General features: G+C 33.3%; 1 protein-coding gene across 5 annotated transcripts in view; it reads left to right on the top strand.

The window, feature by feature from the left end:
- Positions 1-20,523, top strand: part of LOC130448060 (single-minded homolog 2) — a 55,643-nt gene that overhangs the window by 20,916 nt on the left and 14,204 nt on the right. Inside the window, exons 1-2 of one of the 5 annotated variants that reach the window (XM_056785228.1) lie at positions 3,252-3,462; positions 5,230-5,350. The exons of 3 other annotated variants lie outside the window; for them this stretch is intronic. In XM_056785228.1, the coding sequence (XP_056641206.1) occupies positions 5,275-5,350 (76 nt within the window). In that variant the 5' untranslated portion in view covers positions 3,252-3,462; positions 5,230-5,274. Of the gene's footprint in view, positions 1-3,251; positions 3,463-5,195; positions 5,351-20,523 lie in introns of those variants that run through there. One more of the 5 variants, XM_056785229.1, reaches the window with a different exon arrangement.

Raw genomic sequence — 20,523 nt, 5'->3', positions numbered from 1 at the left:
AGAGGAACCTTCAAAGCTAACAGATGATGAGATCTTGAAAATGGATAAGAAAAAGAAGATCTTCTCTCCCATCCTGACTCTGTCTGCTTCCTACCAAACATTTTTCTTAATAATTTTTTCTCCCAGATTTCCAATATCTGTTTGGTTTAACGTTTAGAAACTAAATTAATTATAATTTCTTTATCACAAAACCGCAAACACACACACTACTTTAAAATAGTATAGTAAAAAAAGCAGACGATAGTATAGTTGAGTTTTAAACGTCAATCGCAAAAAAAGGATCTCCGGCATTTAGAAGCTATCTTAAAATTGTAAAACAAAAAAATTCCAATCATCATTTTAAATATAAAAGTTGATAAATTGTTGCAATGGAACGTATTAGTACATTTAAGAAGATCGACAAAGAGGATTCGGTCTTCAAACGTCAAAAACCATGCATAAAACGGTAAACGCTTCACGTCACGATACATTGAACGTCAAAAACGACACACAAAACGTCAAAAACGACGCATCAAACGTCAAAACCGATGTATTATATGTCAAAACGACGCATTAAACAAAACAAAAATGACAGACAAAACATCAAAAACTTATTAAACGTCAAAAATGACACACAAAACGTCAAAAACGTCATAAATGACAGACATAACGTCAAAAACGACGCATTATACGTCAAAAATAACGAATTAAACGTCAAAAACGACGTATTAGACGTCAAAAACGATAGACAAAACGTCAAAAACGCATTAAACGTCAAAAATGACACACAAAACGTCAAAAACGACGCATTAAACGTCAAAAATGACACACAAAACGTCAAAAACGTCATAAATGACAGACATAACGTCAAAAACGACGCATTATACGTCAAAAATAACGAATTAAACGTCAAAAACGACGTATTAGACGTCAAAAACGACAGACAAAACGTCAAAAACGCATTAAACGTCAAAAATGACACACAAAACGTCAAAAACGACGCATTAAACGTCAGAAACGACAGACAAAACGTCAAAAACGCATTAAACGTCAAAAATTACACAAAAAACGTCAAAACCGATGTATTATATGTCAAAACGACGCATTAAACGTCAAAAATCACATATCATACGTCAAATACGACAGATAAAACGTCAGAAATCACGCAATTAACGTCAAAAACAACGCATTAAACGTCAAAAATGACAGACAAAACATCAAAAACTTATTAAACGTCAAAAATGACACACAAAACGTCAAAAACGTCATAAATGACAGACATAACGTCAAAAACGACGCATTATACGTCAAAAATAACGAATTAAACGTAAAAAACGACGTATTAGACGTCAAAAACGATAGACAAAACGTCAAAAACGACACATTAAACGTCAGAAACGACAGACAAAACGTCAAAAACGACGCATTAAACGTCAAAAATGACACACAAAACGTCAAAAACGTCATAAATGACAGACATAACGTCAAAAACGACGCATTATACGTCAAAAATAACGAATTAAACGTCAAAAACGACGTATTAGACGTCAAAAACGACAGACAAAACGTCAAAAACGCATTAAACGTCAAAAATGACATATCAAACGTCAAATACGACAGATAAAACGTCAGAAATCACGCAATTAACGTCAAAAATGACAGACAAAACATCAAAAACTTATTAAACGTCAAAAATGACACACAAAACGTCAAAAACGTCATAAATGACAGACATAACGTCAAAAACGACGCATTATATGTCAAAAATAACGAATTAAACGTCAAAAACGACGTATTAGACGTCAAAAACGACGCATTAAACGTCAGAAACGACAGACAAAACGTCAAAAACGCATTAAACGTCAAAAATGACACACAAAACGTCAAAAACGTCATAAATGACAGACATAACGTCAAAAACGACGCATTATACGTCAAAAATAACGAATTAAACGTCAAAAACGACGTATTAGACGTCAAAAACGATAGACAAAACGTCAAAAATGACGCATTAAACGACAGACAAAACGTCAAAAACGCATTAAACGTCAAAAATGACACACAAAACGTCAAAAACGACGCATTAAACGTCAGAAACGACAGACAAAACGTCAAAAACGTATTAAACGTCAAAAATGACACACAAAACGTCAAAACCGATGTATTATACGTCAAAACGACGCATTAAACGTCAAAAATCACATATCAAACGTCAAATACGACAGATAAAACGTCAAAAATCACGCAATAAACCTTCAAAAACCACATATCAAACGTTAAATACGACAGATAAAACAAAACATCAAAAACGTATTAAACGTCAAAAATGACACACAAAACGTCAAAAACGACGCATCAAATGTCAAAAACAACGTATTAAACGTCAAAAACGACGTATTAGACGTCAAAAACGATAGACAAAACGTCAAAAATGACACACAAAACGTCAAAAACGACGCATTAAACGTCAGAAACGACAGACAAAACGTCAAAAACGAATTAAACGTCAAAAATGACACACAAAACGTCAAAAACGACGCATCAAATGTCAAAAACAACGTATAAAACGTCAAAAACGACGTATTAGACGTCAAAAACGATAGACAAAACGTCAAAAACGATAGACAAAACGTCAAAAACGATAGACAAAACGTCAAAAACAACGCATTAAACGTCAGAAACGACAGACAAAACGTCAAAAACGAATTAAACGTCAAAAATGACACACAAAACGTCAAAAACAACAGACATAACGTCAAAAACGACGTATTATACGTCAAAAACGACAGACATAACGTCAAAAACGACGCATTATACGTCAGAAACTACACACAAAACGTCAAAAATAACGCATCAAACATAAAAAATGACACACAAAACGTCAAAAACGACGCATTAAACGTCAAAAACGATAGACAAAACTTCAAAAACCACGACATTGTTTTATAAATTCGAACTTTCGTAGATTTGGATTTGGATATCTCTAAACGATATACTGTTTAAACCTTTATATTTAATGCAAATGAAGTTACGTCTTAGTTGAAATTTTCAGTCGGATAAAACGGATGCGTATTGTAAGCACTTCTTTATTCAACTCGCCCTCGTCTATCAGTTTTTTATTACAATGATTCAAGTAAGAATAGATAAAAGTATATCTAAGAATCGTCTCGTACAATTTTCATTTCAATTACAAATATATTATTCTAAATAATTTTTTTAATAACAAATTAAAATCTTGGAAGTTACTATGACACACATCACGTCAGCATGATTGTTTAAAAAACATTCGTCGAGTTTGTTATACATTTTTGTAAGCAAGGTCTTCAATAAGTTTCAAATCAGCAGTTTTTATTGGCCATGGGAAAACATCAACTCCGTTTTCAATATTTTTTGTAGTCACTCGTGAAACTTTATAGTGGAATATCGAACTACGTATACGTCGGTAGTGCTTAATTATTTTTACGTAGTTTATTAATATAAAGGGTGAGACGAAATTAACAGAAATTTCGATAAGTTATTATTTTGTACAGTTTATAGAGATTTAACAAAAAAGTTTTATTTTACAGAGGGTGTACCTCATTAATTCTATAAAGTTGCTTCACTTTCTTATCAACATTTGTTTATTTTCGATTTATTTAGACATTATTGGAAACAAAAGTTTGAGAGAAAAAAGAAATTACGAAAAACGTTTTAATAGCAGAGATTTTTGGTTTGAAGATGGCGCTAAAGTCATCCACTTATGTCAATATCAAATTTACAAGGGAAGCAGTAAAAATTTCATCCAGTATCTATCGATTATAACACTTACTTTGACCATCTAGAAATACCGTGTGTCGCAATTTAAAATCAGTAGGTTAAATTTTTTAAAGTTATCGAATTGTACTTCAGCAACAGTTCGTCGTTCGTGCCCATAGACATTATTATACTGTTTTGTGGTCCATTTCCGGTTGGTTCGTTACGGAATCAATGGTGAATCTTTGCTCCTGTTTTGTGTTGTTCTGTGGTTAAAACTAAATTGATTCTGACAGCAGCGTTGCACAGAGTTCTAGGTTAGGAACTCCGCGTGAAATATTCACATTGCAAATCATGTAGGTGTGATCTTAAGTTTGCTGTTGAAAGATTTATTCTAAATAAACATGCAAATAGTTTAAAGCACGTAGCATGTGTGAAAGGTTAATAGTTTTCTGCAATTAATAATATGAAAACCTACCAAAGAAATAGAATTTGCGCGGAGACTCAATAAAAATATGAATAATATCCAAAAATAAACATTTTAAGAACAGTTCATGCATTGTAAATCTTAAAAAATCTTCTAAATTAAGCTGGTAGATTAAAGATCTACCAATTTTACATTCTACCAACGTTTGACACATAATGGACTAATTTTATAAAATTCAGGTTGGCAACACTGCATAGCTTCTTGCCCTATGATCATAGAATACGATGGGCTGCTATATTTCGATTATTAAGGTTTTATTTTTCTAAAGATGTTTTATTAGAGTACGAGGGCGGTTCAATTACTACTTAGCCCGCACAAAAATCGAAATAGTTATGTTTCAACTTCTTCGTCCCTTTTAAAAAACACGTAGGTCTCAAAGTAGTCCTCCACGGCGGCTATGACCTCATTGAACATAAATTTCTGCCTGCCGAAAGACTTTTTCAAGTTTAGAAACGAAAATATGTCAAATCTATCTGTTGCAGCAATTCGTAGCCCAATTCGGCCGTGGCAATCGGCATAATACATCCTGTGGGTTGCTTACGAGTTGCCTCTCGTGGTCAAATTTGTACTGTAACGAATTGCCTCCCGAAGACCTTCCAACAAATGTGGTACTAAATACTGTAAACTAATTATACTTCCGAGGATCATCGATATCGAAATGAAATTATTGTAGACCTCTGAGATTTATGATCTCGATCGACTCCAGGTAGTCCGTGGAACAGTTTTCGTCTTCTTTGCAGTACGTTCACCCTGTAACAACCCCTGTTTCGACTGTTTCTTGGTGTCTGGTGTACATCAATTGAACGTCCGCGAAAATATTTCGAATCGGTTGTTGTACTGAAAGCTTTCTCATTCCCAAAATTTCCTGCAGGATATGATCCTTTTGGTACCGATCGATTTCGAGAGAATTCGTTAATTTATTACGATTTGAAAGCTAATTTCGTTAAACTTTATGATCTGTACAAAAAAATAATCAACTTGATATAATAATCCAAAGTTAGAATTGAAAAAATTGAAAATTGTAATTATAGTACAGGTATTGATGATTTAATTATGTGAAAAAATTGTGTTTTCAAATGGATTTGACTATTTTGGACATGATCCGTTCTGAGGATATAAAAGTAGAAGATTTAACGACTGATGACCTTGCAGGTAGGTTAATTTATCATTTTTAACTGACTTCTATATTCTCAACCATTTTTTTGAATAGTTTTAACCGATAGGGAATAAGCATGTATTTTTTATAATCTAAATGCACAAGAAAACCTCACCGAGGGCCTGAGCGGCCCCTAAGGGCGGAAAGGCAAGCCCCAAAGAGCAAAATAACAAACTCGGAAAAAATCGGCACTCGGGGATTCCCATTCTGTATGTTTATCATTTTGCTCCCATGTCTTAATGGTCCGCGCGGTACCTCAACGAGATTTCCGATTGTTGGGTGCAGTTTTCACGATTTTCACCGTCTCTTATATATTTTTGATGCACTTTTAGATGTATTTTATGCATCACAAATGCAATTTCTATCTTTGCGATCGATCACTGTTATCTCAAATCGTTTCTAATTGTTTTCTGAAGACAATGCAAAAAACCGCGTCTCGATCCGAGCTGTTCTAGTGGATCGAGAACTTTCGACCTAAATTGATCTAATTTGCCTGGTCTATAACCATTATTGGTGAATAGCAGACCGCTTCTATTACTATCGGAAAAAAACATCGATGATTTTTGCTTTCCCGTCCTCACCTGAGGACGCTTAGACAGTTTTATTATTACCCACAATATATCTAACGACATAACAGCTAAATTCTAAATTAAAATAACAAATGTCATCAATCTAAGACGCTGGATGCTAAAGTGTTACTTCGCCCACATTTTCTGCCTCAATAATTAAATGAAATTGTCTGTTCAATAATTTGTTACAATTTAATCCAAGTTTCTGTAATACCTAAGTCGTCTGCACCGTCGTGAAGTTTTGAATTGTTTCTTATTCGTCATTTGTGACTAATAACCTACCGCTGACACACTCTTTAAGGCCGATTCATAAACTTGACTTTCCGTTTGCCGTTGACATTCGCGAGTGACGTTTGACATTACTGCCGTTGAACTAAAAATTTTGTTTTTCTTTTTTCATTTGTAATTCGGTATTTTTAAACGATATCATGGAGTTTTTTTATTGAGATCATAAGGAAAAATCACGTAGAAACGCAAACGGATGTGATTGGCTCTTTTTTATAGCTACGAAAGTTGCTACGAACGTACAAGACACGGCGACGTCAAACTGTCAAACGTCAAGTGTAAGAATCGCCTTTAATGTAACTGAATGAGTCAAAATCACACATTTGGGGATTCCAGTTGATTTACACCTACAATCAGTTGGTTTCGAAACGTGTTTTTTATCCCTTCACACGAATACCATCAACTGTGGTAATTTATACAAAAACGCGTGAAATATTTAACGTTTTTTTACACCCTACGATGCCATAGACCACAGTCGATCCCTATACTTAGTTCTTTAATCCTTGCAAATACCTCTTACCCGCGTACATCCTCTTTAATGTTTAGTTTCATTCATTTCGACACGTTTTCTACACGTTCGACGTTTACAACCTTCCGGCCCGGTTTTCGGAACTATTTTTTCTGTCCACAGTGCCGTAGTTAAATTTCAAATTAAACACTTTGGGTGTTTATAAATAAATATCGATGATCTAAGGCTTTATAATATTTATTACATCAAATTTAAGAGAATGTACGATTTTTGGACTGTTTAACACTTAGATCTTATGTAATTGTTGCTTGAATTATGTTTATAAATTCGTGAATGTCTGTTGGTAACAGTGGCAGATGACACCCCAAAGATACAAATCACATGGTGTCAGATCTGATGACAGGTGTCAATGTTTTGAATCTCCTAAATACGGCCCGGCAGTGAGACCTGCTGTTCAGTGTGAATAAATATCTAACAGAGAAAAGCAAATTGGAAATGTGAATAAAAAATGTTGAAAATGTTCATAAGTTTAGTCCCTTGGAAGCAAAACAAGCAGAACTTAATTTTTTATATAATGTAACCTCAATTTCAAAGAATTGTCCACAAGAAGTCTTAAGAATTTTACAGAATCACCCTCATCCAAATTAATAACAATTTTGTTTATAACTAATTTTATAACCGATTTTTTGTTAAGGAAAATATTTGTTTTGCATACAACAACAATTATATTAACGTCAACATTCTCTTAATCCTGTCCTGCTTATTGGCAAGATCGTTCTCTAAAAAAGTTTGGTATCAAATCCCCTTTCAAAATATTATTATGTTACGTTACTGGAATCAATGACTTTCTAGTAGTTTTACCTTTTGACAATCCAAAAATATTTTCTCACGTAAATACAAAGGTGTAAGAAATATCAATTACACCTCTTAGAACGTGACTTCACAAAAATAACAAACAACTTATTTTGCTTTACACAATAACAACAATATAAATAAGCGTAAAATAAATATATGGCAGCACACATAAAAATTGCAAGAATTCCAACTATATGGAATTCCACTATTTTATTTCGTTATTCAAAACTTTCTTATTTAAAGAGATATCAAAAAATATTGAGAAAAAGTAATATCTTTAATATACATATTTTTAACTGTACGGTGTTGCATGACTGTGTTACAACAAATACACAATTGTTTTAAATGAGAATTTGAGTATATCATACCGAATTAAAATTAATCATATCTTTTCAATATAATATAAAAATTAAATTAAAACAAATAATATGAAAACAAACATGGCAAAACTATTTAATAGTCGCTATGAAGACCTGTGGATTCATAACATTTGCTTAATCTTCATACTATTTTTAAAGTTTGGCAACGCTGCTTAAATATGATGTTTATGACGTGTCTCAAGTTTTATAGTAGTAATTCTTTTTTGTAAAGTTTCATTGCTTTAAAAAATCTATAGAACAAAATTAATTGTGAACAAATTCACTCATATATACATATAAGAAAATATAAAATACAATTTATCTTTAAAACTAAAAAATATTTCTTCTGTAGAACACACTAACCATAGATAAAATAATAATGATGAGGTTTCAATCTTGAACGTAAATTGATTCCAATCCAACTGTCAATTATTATTAATACAAAAAAAGAAGAAGAATAAAATATTAAAATAAATAATATCTATCATTAGTTATATATAGACATCTAATAAACATAACAATTTACACATTGTAACAAAATAATCTGTTCAACACAACGTTTAATCTCTCGTACGTGTCTTCTCATAAACATTAGCTTGGAATAATTGCACATTTTACAAATGTTTTAAAAGGTACATAGGTATAGGTGCAACGTACATATCAAGTGTAATGTGCTTGTATATATCGAATAATCGATCTTTGTCGTATTTACTTTAGAAACGTGACTGAGGAAAAGAGAAAAAGCACGTTTTAGACCTATAATGACCGATTAATACGTATAACTCGACCATTATAACAAGTTAGTGGTAACCAGGTGATAATTATTCGATTAATTAGTAAAATTTTAACGATTTTAATATCAATAGAATGAGTTTTATTTGACACTATTGTAATACACTGAGAAAAAAGTTAAATCTTATAAATATATGGAAGTATGATAAGAAAATGAAACTAATATCACTGCTAAGGTTAGGAGCAATTCGAGTAATTATTATTGCCAATTTATCATTGGTGTTCAGCATACGAGGGAGGTTTGAAGTTGTTTTTTTTTTCGAAACCGATTTTATGGAAAACAAGAAAGATATTACGATAAACAAAATCTGGGATTTTATAGTTCCGGGAATTCGATGATAACAATAATTTTTATTACTATATCGAATATTAGATCTTGGTTAAGAAATTTGTTTTCCAAATGTATTTGTTATATTAAGAAGTTAAGAAAATAGATAAAATAGCTTAAAGACAATTCAAATGATCCTCGGATACATACATGACAAATATTGAGTGATTTAAAAATTATAACACTGGAAAAAATGTTTTCTATACCAAGAATTCTATCGGATATTGTTTATTATTAAATAGTATTTGAAAACAGGTGGGGAAATAATTGCTAAACATTCTTTGTGGACTCATTGTTATTGTCCAATGTGCATACCGTAAATATTGACACTCAATAAACAAAATTTTTATTGGTATTTATCCTTTTTCGGCATTATCCATTCAAAAATTATTATTTTTAGACTGACAATAAAAGTTGTAAAAGGATCACTTGCTGTTCGGGGTACTGTGAGAATTTGTTGCTGGGACGTTCCCAAAATGATAAAATTCAAATAAGTAAAAGTACCTACGGTTCATAAAATTTTTCAGAAATAGGTGTACCTATATATAATATAAAACAGGTGTCGATTGCATGGGAACTTTTTACTTTTTACACCTTCCACAGCAAAAAAAACCGGACACTTCATATTTTTCTTATTAAAAGTTAATTTTCCGCAATGGGTTTGTTTTTGTCGGGATTCTAGTTATTACAGAGTCCATTGAACAAATCCCTTCAGGATTAGTAAGCAATTAGATAAAACTCTAAACTGTAAATCGTTTTTCTGTGACTACGAGACTTATTTTGGTCCATAATAATGGTTTTTTTCAATTGTTGATATGGCCCGAGCAGATGCCTTGGTCAGAGAAGACCGAAGCTTGGGGTAGTGAAGTCTACCAGCGTCTTCGGGAGATTGGTAGCTACGATAGAAGGGCCGGCAGTGGGCGACCAAAGACAACAACTGCAGTAGACGAAAGACCGATATTTAACGGCTCCTGGGGTTCGGGAAAGACTTGAAGTGTAGACTGAAGGAGAATGAAATTGCATCAAGGCGACAGGGCTCCAACTCCTGGAAAGACATCGAAGAGAAAGGCGATTATTTGCTGATCAGTATTATCATTGGTCTCTGGAGCAATGGGAAACTATTTTATACACGGATGAGTCTCGATTTGGTCTATATCTATATCATAATCGCCCTAATAACATCTCTCTACGATTAAGCATAGATCTAATCAAGTTAGCTATTATCTCTTGTGGGATGTTGATCCACTCTTCTTCTACTGCCACAATTCTCTCTGGGATCGAGTTTGGGGTATGAAGTCTAGCTAGAATTCTTCTTTTTTAGCTCGTCCCATAAAGATTCTAAGCGTTTAGGTCCATTCCCTAACATACATAAAGGTAATTTCAACTTCAATGCGATCTGTTGGTCTTCGGTACATTCTCCTTCTTCGGTCGCTACCATGAAGGCATATTCTGATCTCATATGAGAACAGAACAGATCCATATTGTTCCAACGTCCAATTTAGATGATCCCATGCAAAATGCAAGTACTTGCCGATGAGCTGAGGTAAGCTTTGGAACAATCGCGGGTATTTTAGGGGTCAGGTTTATTTTCTTGTAGTCTTCGTCTTACTAACTAGTCATTCCTCGCGTCTCACGGATAATTTCATCTCCAGGAGAACCAAAATCTCAAATAGAATTCGTGCATTCTTATTTATCAAAGAATTTCCGACAGTAGACGAGGTTCTTGTCACAGATGATTACCCTGTAAAAAGGCTTTCTCTGGAAAAGTCTTATTTCAAATAGAAAGAAGGGATATTGTAGTATGGAGAAGAAATTACCCAAAAACTGAAACTGTTCCAAATCGAAATTACGTTTTTTTGGAAATCATTTATCTACTTGTTCTAATTCACCAACAAGTTTTGTAATAACTATTATGAGGGCATGAATACTGATGTTTTTAGAGAATTTTTCGAACAAATGGTAGATCTTCTTAATCAGGAATTAATCCCAACCAAATGGTTGGAAAAACACAGTCGCAGAATTGGATTCAAATCCACTCGTTCCGATGACTTATGTGAAGACTTGAATGCTGATGTTTTTAAAGATTGTTTCGAACAAATGGTAGATCTTCTTAATCAGGAATTAATCCCAACCAAATGGTTGGAAAAACATCCACAGAATTGGGTTCAAATCCACTCGTTCCGATGACTTATATGAAGACTTGAATGTTGATGTTTTTAAAGATTGTTTCGAACAAATGGTAGATCTTCTTAATCAGGAATTAATCCCAACCAAATGGTTAAAAACACAGTCGCAGAATTGGGTTCAAATCCACTCGTTCCGATGACTTATGTGAAGACTTGAATGTTGATGTTTTTAAAGATTGTTTCGAACAAATGGTAGATCTTCTTAATCAGGAATTAATCCCAACCAAATGGTTGGAAAAACATCCACAGAATTGGGTTCAAATCCACTCGTTCCGATGACTTATGTGAAGACTTGAATGTTGATGTTTTTAAAGATTGTTTCGAACAAATGGTAGATCTTCTTAATCAGGAATTAATCCCAACCAAATGGTTGGAAAAACACAGTCGCAGAATTGGATTCAAATCCACTCGTTCCGATGACTTATGTGAAGACTTAATGCTGATGTTTTTAAAGATTGTTTCGAACAAATGGTAGATCTTCTTAATCAGGAATTAATCCCAACCAAATGGTTGGAAAAACACAGTCGCAGAATTGGATTCAAATCCACTCGTTCCGATGACTTATGTGAAGACTTAATGCTGATGTTTTTAAAGATTGTTTCGAACAAATGGTAGATCTTCTTAATCAGGAATTAATCCCAACCAAATGGTTGGAAAAACACAGTCGCAGAATTGGATTCAAATCCACTCGTTCCGATGACTTATGTGAAGACTTGAATGCTGATGTTTTTAAAGATTGTTTCGAACAAATGGTAGATCTTCTTAATCAGAAATTAATCCCAACCAAATGGTTGGAAAAACATCCACAGAATTGGGTTCAAATCCACTCGTTCCGATGACTTATATGAAGACTTAATGCTGATGTTTTTAAAGATTGTTTCGAACAAATGGTAGATCTTCTTAATCAGGAATTAATCCCAACCAAATGGTTGGAAAAACACAGTCGCAGAATTGGATTCAAATCCACTCGTTCCGATGACTTATGTGAAGACTTGAATGCTGATGTTTTTAAAGATTGTTTCGAACAAATGGTAGATCTTCTTAATCAGGAATTAATCCCAACCAAATGGTTGGAAAAACACAGTCGCAGAATTGGATTCAAATCCACTCGTTCCGATGACTTATGTGAAGACTTAATGCTGATGTTTTTAAAGATTGTTTCGAACAAATGGTAGATCTTCTTAATCAGGAATTAATCCCAACCAAATGGTTGGAAAAACACAGTCGCAGAATTGGATTCAAATCCACTCGTTCCGATGACTTATGTGAAGACTTAATGCTGATGTTTTTAAAGATTGTTTCGAACAAATGGTAGATCTTCTTAATCAGGAATTAATCCCAACCAAATGGTTGGAAAAACACAGTCGCAGAATTGGATTCAAATCCACTCGTTCCGATGACTTATGTGAAGACTTAATGCTGATGTTTTTAAAGATTGTTTCGAACAAATGGTAGATCTTCTTAATCAGGAATTAATCCCAACCAAATGGTTGGAAAAACACAGTCGCAGAATTGGATTCAAATCCACTCGTTCCGATGACTTATGTGAAGACTTGAATGCTGATGTTTTTAAAGATTGTTTCGAACAAATGGTAGATCTTCTTAATCAGAAATTAATCCCAACCAAATGGTTGGAAAAACATCCACAGAATTGGGTTCAAATCCACTCGTTCCGATGACTTATATGAAGACTTAATGCTGATGTTTTTAAAGATTGTTTCGAACAAATGGTAGATCTTCTTAATCAGGAATTAATCCCAACCAAATGGTTGGAAAAACACAGTCGCAGAATTGGATTCAAATCCACTCGTTCCGATGACTTATGTGAAGACTTGAATGCTGATGTTTTTAAAGATTGTTTCGAACAAATGGTAGATCTTCTTAATCAGGAATTAATCCCAACCAAATGGTTGGAAAAACACAGTCGCAGAATTGGATTCAAATCCACTCGTTCCGATGACTTATGTGAAGACTTGAATGTTGATGTTTTTAAAGATTGTTTCGAACAAATGGTAGATCTTCTTAATCAGGAATTAATCCCAACCAAATGGTTGGAAAAACACAGTCGCAGAATTGGATTCAAATCCACTCGTTCCGATGACTTATGTGAAGACTTAATGCTGATGTTTTTAAAGATTGTTTCGAACAAATGGTAGATCTTCTTAATCAGGAATTAATCCCAACCAAATGGTTGGAAAAACACAGTCGCAGAATTGGATTCAAATCCACTCGTTCCGATGACTTATGTGAAGACTTAATGCTGATGTTTTTAAAGATTGTTTCGAACAAATGGTAGATCTTCTTAATCAGGAATTAATCCCAACCAAATGGTTGGAAAAACACAGTCGCAGAATTGGATTCAAATCCACTCGTTCCGATGACTTATGTGAAGACTTAATGCTGATGTTTTTAAAGATTGTTTCGAACAAATGGTAGATCTTCTTAATCAGGAATTAATCCCAACCAAATGGTTGGAAAAACACAGTCGCAGAATTGGATTCAAATCCACTCGTTCCGATGACTTATGTGAAGACTTAATGCTGATGTTTTTAAAGATTGTTTCGAACAAATGGTAGATCTTCTTAATCAGGAATTAATCCCAACCAAATGGTTGGAAAAACACAGTCGCAGAATTGGATTCAAATCCACTCGTTCCGATGACTTATGTGAAGACTTGAATGTTGATGTTTTTAAAGATTGTTTCGAACAAATGGTAGATCTTCTTAATCAGGAATTAATCCCAACCAAATGGTTGGAAAAACACAGTCGCAGAATTGGATTCAAATCCACTCGTTCCGATGACTTATGTGAAGACTTGAATGTTGATGTTTTTAAAGATTGTTTCGAACAAATGGTAGATCTTCTTAATCAGGAATTAATCCCAACCAAATGGTTGGAAAAACACAGTCGCAGAATTGGATTCAAATCCACTCGTTCCGATGACTTATGTGAAGACTTGAATGTTGATGTTTTTAAAGATTGTTTCGAACAAATGGTAGATCTTCTTAATCAGGAATTAATCCCAACCAAATGGTTGGAAAAACACAGTCGCAGAATTGGATTCAAATCCACTCGTTCCGATGACTTATGTGAAGACTTAATGCTGATGTTTTTAAAGATTGTTTCGAACAAATGGTAGATCTTCTTAATCAGGAATTAATCCCAACCAAATGGTTGGAAAAACACAGTCGCAGAATTGGATTCAAATCCACTCGTTCCGATGACTTATGTGAAGACTTAATGCTGATGTTTTTAAAGATTGTTTCGAACAAATGGTAGATCTTCTTAATCAGGAATTAATCCCAACCAAATGGTTGGAAAAACACAGTCGCAGAATTGGATTCAAATCCACTCGTTCCGATGACTTATGTGAAGACTTAATGCTGATGTTTTTAAAGATTGTTTCGAACAAATGGTAGATCTTCTTAATCAGGAATTAATCCCAACCAAATGGTTGGAAAAACACAGTCGCAGAATTGGATTCAAATCCACTCGTTCCGATGACTTATGTGAAGACTTAATGCTGATGTTTTTAAAGATTGTTTCGAACAAATGGTAGATCTTCTTAATCAGGAATTAATCCCAACCAAATGGTTGGAAAAACACAGTCGCAGAATTGGATTCAAATCCACTCGTTCCGATGACTTATGTGAAGACTTGAATGTTGATGTTTTTAAAGATTGTTTCGAACAAATGGTAGATCTTCTTAATCAGGAATTAATCCCAACCAAATGGTTGGAAAAACACAGTCGCAGAATTGGATTCAAATCCACTCGTTCCGATGACTTATGTGAAGACTTGAATGTTGATGTTTTTAAAGATTGTTTCGAACAAATGGTAGATCTTCTTAATCAGGAATTAATCCCAACCAAATGGTTGGAAAAACACAGTCGCAGAATTGGATTCAAATCCACTCGTTCCGATGACTTATGTGAAGACTTGAATGTTGATGTTTTTAAAGATTGTTTCGAACAAATGGTAGATCTTCTTAATCAGGAATTAATCCCAACCAAATGGTTGGAAAAACATCCACAGAATTGGGTTCAAATCCACTCGTTCCGATGACTTATGTGAAGACTTGAATGTTGATGTTTTTAAAGATTGGTTCGAACAAATGATCCCAACCCGTTTGAACTGGTATGGGCACAGATGGGGGAGGTTTCAAGACGAAATCTTACAGTTAACAGCCGCTATACATTCTGTTTAGAATTGTAGCCGCTCAGATTGAGCTCTTTTGACCCCGCATTTTCGCGTGGGTGCTTTTAATTAGACAAATAACTTAGATCTTAGCTGTTCTACGAGGTAAGGGTGCCATGAGCTCAAAAAGGGTTCAGTAGCCTAATTATAACTGAATAATGAATCTTATTAACACAGTAATTATTTTAAAAAGTTCCAAAATTATGGTGTATATAGTCGTAAAAAGGCAATGGGAAACCAAAGTAAACGAGACTACGCCCCCCGGTATATTTTATTTGGTATCGTTCGCAGAGCAATTAAAACCGCAACAAAACTTGTACGAGATTGATTCGTTTTGGATTATAAATTTTGTTTTGGTTATTTTTGTTTTCTGTTGCCCTTTTCATAAAACGACATTTCATCAATACGTCGGGAATTCCGGGAATCGAACTAAACAAAATAAGACAAAGCGCATTCATCCGAACGCGTACGGTTTCTGTGAAAAATTGTAAATAATAATACACTGAGAAATATACTACATCTATATAATGTTACAAGTCTTTGTCCAATGTTTAAAACTATTCCTCTCGAGTTAATTAATTTGTTGTCCGCCTTTCTTATATCGTCATTTACCGGCAACTTCTCGGAAGACACTCATTGTATTCTTTACGAACTTTAGCCGATCGATTTGATACAGATCGAATCGATTTTTATTTAACCGTGTATCTATAGTTTGTTTAGTTCAGTGAAAATTTCGTGTATAGCGGGTTGACTGCGTTTCTGAAATATATAAGCCCAGAAACCGTGTATTACCCAGTCCCAGGGGACCGGTGGTTTGACCCGGACATGTCACGGTACCGATCTTCGGGGTCCGGTAAAGACGTAATTAGCTTTTCAATTTTTTTAATTTTTTCATAAGAAAGTTACTTGCATTCTTACTGGAACGTGTTTCTTTCAATTTATTATAGCATCCTCGGCATTTTCTCTCCTAGTCCGGACAGTTTCTTCGTGTACTACTGGAGTAACAAGTAATTCTTCGTATAAACTCCTTTATACACTATTTTGAAGAAGAAGTAGCCTTGTTATAGATAATCCAAGCGTTTACAATAGCTATTCCGAGCAAAAATTCAGAACAAAATTTTCGGTGCAATTTCAAAGATTTTCTTAATACTTAATGATAAAAATTCACCTGATCGCTAAAATCTACTCTCATTTATATCATGCCATTCATTTTCATCATCATTTGTCTCAAGATCTACACGATCGCAAGGTGTGCAAATTGTTTTTAAGGGGTGAAAACAACCCCTTATCGAAAAATATCAATATTATAGTTTTTCCTACTTTTTTTCAATTCAAATGTTTTTCGTTTATGCGGCATAAATATATTAACATATTGTATAATAGAAAATTTATATATTTCGAAGTATCAACCCTTAAAAATTATTAAAAACTACCCTTCTGATGTAAATAATATGGGAACAAATCTTTCAACGATTTAAAACATTGAAATTTCATTTTTAGTGTGAAAAATTCATAACATTTTAATAAAATTTAATCGGTTATTCATTTTTATTATTCAACCCTTATAAACTACCCCTTTACAGAGAATGAATGAATAAAAAAAAATCTAATGACTGCCAACTTTTAGATTTTGCATTCTTTTTTGGTATTAAAGTTTCTTGCCTCTATTTGAAGTGATTTTTTATTGTCTATATACCCTGTCAACCCTTAAGAACCACCCCTTTATGTCTTGGTACTACAGGCAACTTAGCATCAACAGAAAAAATCTGTGCGCCGAAATTTGCAACTTTTTCATATTTTATAATTCACAAAAAAATTTCAAAATTTTATTTTTTATGTAACTCCATTCATTTTGAAGCTATTACGTCCTACAAAAAACCATTTTAAAGGTTATTTTCAGAGCTACAAGTCTATGTTTGTTAAAAGGGCTTGAGACTCTCCACATTTTATTAATAAAGGTTCAAAGGGCTGTGAGTAAGCAATCCTCGCACTATAGTGACAGATTAATTTGGTTATAACTCCGTCAATTTTCATGCTACAAAAAAAATAAAAAAAGCAAAATAATCGTCATAAAAAATGCTTTGATTTGACTGTTTGATTTGTTTTTGTATCTCTTATAGTTATGGAAAAAAATGAGCGAAAAAATTTTTTTTCAAAAATCAAAGAAAAAGTTTTATTTAATGCTAATTTTTTTCAAAATTATGCATTTCTAATTAGCCAAATTTTCAGATATCGTAAATGACATTCAAATAAAGTATTTGGTACAAGGAATAAGTTTAATTTTGATTTTCAATGAAATGGTATTAGTTTTAGTGCAATTTTTTCTTTAGTTTTAACTATTTTACATCATATCTCATTGAAATTTCAGTCGAAACGATTTTTATCAGTGGTCATTTGAAAGGTCTTTTTAAGCTCTTTTAAAAGTATTTTATGACTTTTTGTTGAAAAATGTACCGTTTTCCCGTTATTTGAGGTTAACTGCTCAATTACGTAAAACAAAAGCTATTCAAGTATTTACAACTCGCTTTAGGTACAACATCAAGATCGTAAAATATAACTCAAGTTCTTAGTTTTTTATAAGCTTTATTTTTGTTCATTACACTTTTTTCGATAAAATGCATCAGTACAGAGTTATACGTAAAAAACTATTGAAAAATGCGGTTTTTTTTAAAAAAACCGTAGTTCTCAATTGCGAATAACTCAAAAACTGGCAAAAAACTTTATATGACATAGTCAAGAGTTTACAGTGATGTCAAGTTTAGCTTTTCGCTAATTATTGTTTTGTTTAGTAATATTTGAAGCGATCATTGACAGCAAATCATAAAACTGTAATATTGAAACACATAATAAGTTATCAATGTTTTTACTTAATCCAAATTTTAGATTTTGTCTTTTTATCTTCAGATAGATTCTTTATTTTCTGTGTTTATTATTCAAATCGTCATCAGAAGTTTCTTATTTAATCATACTTTGAACTCCACATACAAATAGTAATAGTCCGGTCAATTTAGACATCGAAGTTAAATAAATTCCCACCAAGCTGAAAATCAGTAAAATTGTTTAAAATACACTTGAACTTAGAATTTGAATGTTCCCCATCATTTCCGTGTAAGGAGAAAATTTTATTCAAGGTCAAAGTTAAAAAAAATGAGTTTTTCGTGATTATCAGCAAAACGGTAAGTTTTATCATGAAAATACCTTAGACAAAAATTAAAGACCATAAAATTATCTACAAAAAATGTATCAATACTTTTTTCCCTACAAGCCACTGTTTTTGAGATATAATGGTTCATAAAGTTATAGAACAACATCGTTGTATTTAATGGTTTCACCAATATATTTTCAGCAGTAAATCCATACTTGTGAGTATTTGTAAGAAATTTCTATTGACTGATTGGAACTGTTATAAGTTCATCAAATAAATTATCAATTGACGAAAATGTTGCTAAAGTTCGACGATGTTGTTCTGCATCTTTTTGAATCGTTATATCTCAGAAACGATGGCTCGTAGGAAAAAAAGTATCGACACATTTTTTGTAGATAATTTTATTATCTACAATTTTCATCTAAGGTATTTTTATGATAAAACTTACCGCTTTGCTAATAATCACGAAAAACTCATTTTTTTGACCTTTGACCTTGAATAAATTTTTTTCCATACACGGGAATGATGGGGAACATTCAAATTTTCTATTTTAAACAATTTTACTGATTTTCAGCTTGATGGGAATTTAAGTAGCGTCACTTTTATTTTTTGGTCTATTTTGACCGGACTATATCTGATAATAAACTTTTATTATTCCTTAGTTTCTTTGCTAAAATGATAAAAATTAGAAATATTGTCGTTTTATACAAAATGAGTCATATACTTTTTCCTTTTTCTCATCATCTGTCAGCGTTTAATATACCCAAACATCTCATTGTATATCTTATCTTACTAACTAGCATTTTTGAAAAGAAAGGGCGTAACTACACAACACCTCTGTGTTATAAAAGTACCACCAATCCGCAACCGTCCAAATAATTACTACAACTATTTTCAAGGGATTACACCTGAGTATACCTGAGGTCGATTCTTCTCGAATTTAGTTGGATAAGAAAGGTCTTTTGATACATATTCTGGGTTTTCCAAAAATTTGTAGACCAGATGTCGGTGACACTAGTTCAGTTAGTTTATAACAAGTGTTTCATAAAACAGGTTGAAATTTTATATTTGAATTGAGGGTGTTTTTATTGAAGAATCAAACAAGTGTTTCGTGGTACGTTATGATAATTTTTAATTGGCGGAATCATGACTAATACGTTTAAATATTATGGGAGAGGTAAAACCGGTAAGAAAAATCATTATAAAACAGTAAAATATTAACCGAACAATATTTTTCTCTATTTTTTTTTGTGCCAGTAGCTCGCGTGCAAATAACTGATGCACCGCACTCTTGTTTCATATTTCGCTGCCCCATAAAGGATATTACGATGGGGCCAGACTTGGGCCAAGTATCTACAGCTCTGGCCCCAGCTTGGAAGCCATTATTGGCCCAAACTTGGTACAACTCTGGGATGATAAGCTTCATTTCCAAGCCTGGACCAGGCCTGGTTGCCTAAATACTTATCTGCAACCCAGGGCCAACAAATTTCAGTTAAATTCTTAGCCGAGGTCGGGTAACCCAGACTTGGACCATTATTGGCTTGCCAAGGCCGAGTTTCCCAACGTTGGCCCAAGCTAAGCCCCGTCGTTCAAGTCTGAGGGCTAAACTATCACATCTAAAAACCAACAGTTTCTAGATATTGGAAGTTAAATAATTTATGAGGTTTTCTTTTTGACTTTGTTGTATTAGTTTAGTCATCATCATCTTCAGATTGTTCGTCGACTTCTGGTATGGACGTGGAGCGAGGTTCTCTCATTGTCAAATGTTCATGCATAATTGTAAATGCCTTCTGATATCTTTAGACCTTCAGTTATCTCACGCAATTTAAATTTACCATTTGATATAACCAATTTGTGGACTTTTTTGATGTTTCCTGGAGTAACCACCCCAATTGGACGACCAGAAAGTCGGTACAAACTCAACAGATCCTCTTTCTTCAAAACAGTCATACCTGGAGGAATTGGGTATGCTTGTTGGACTATT

Source organism: Diorhabda sublineata, chromosome 8, assembly GCF_026230105.1.
Source record: "Diorhabda sublineata isolate icDioSubl1.1 chromosome 8, icDioSubl1.1, whole genome shotgun sequence".
In the NCBI taxonomy this organism is placed as follows: domain Eukaryota; kingdom Metazoa; phylum Arthropoda; class Insecta; order Coleoptera; family Chrysomelidae; genus Diorhabda; species Diorhabda sublineata.
The sequence above is the reverse complement of the archived record's forward strand: the minus strand, read 5'-3'. Positions and strand labels throughout refer to the sequence as shown.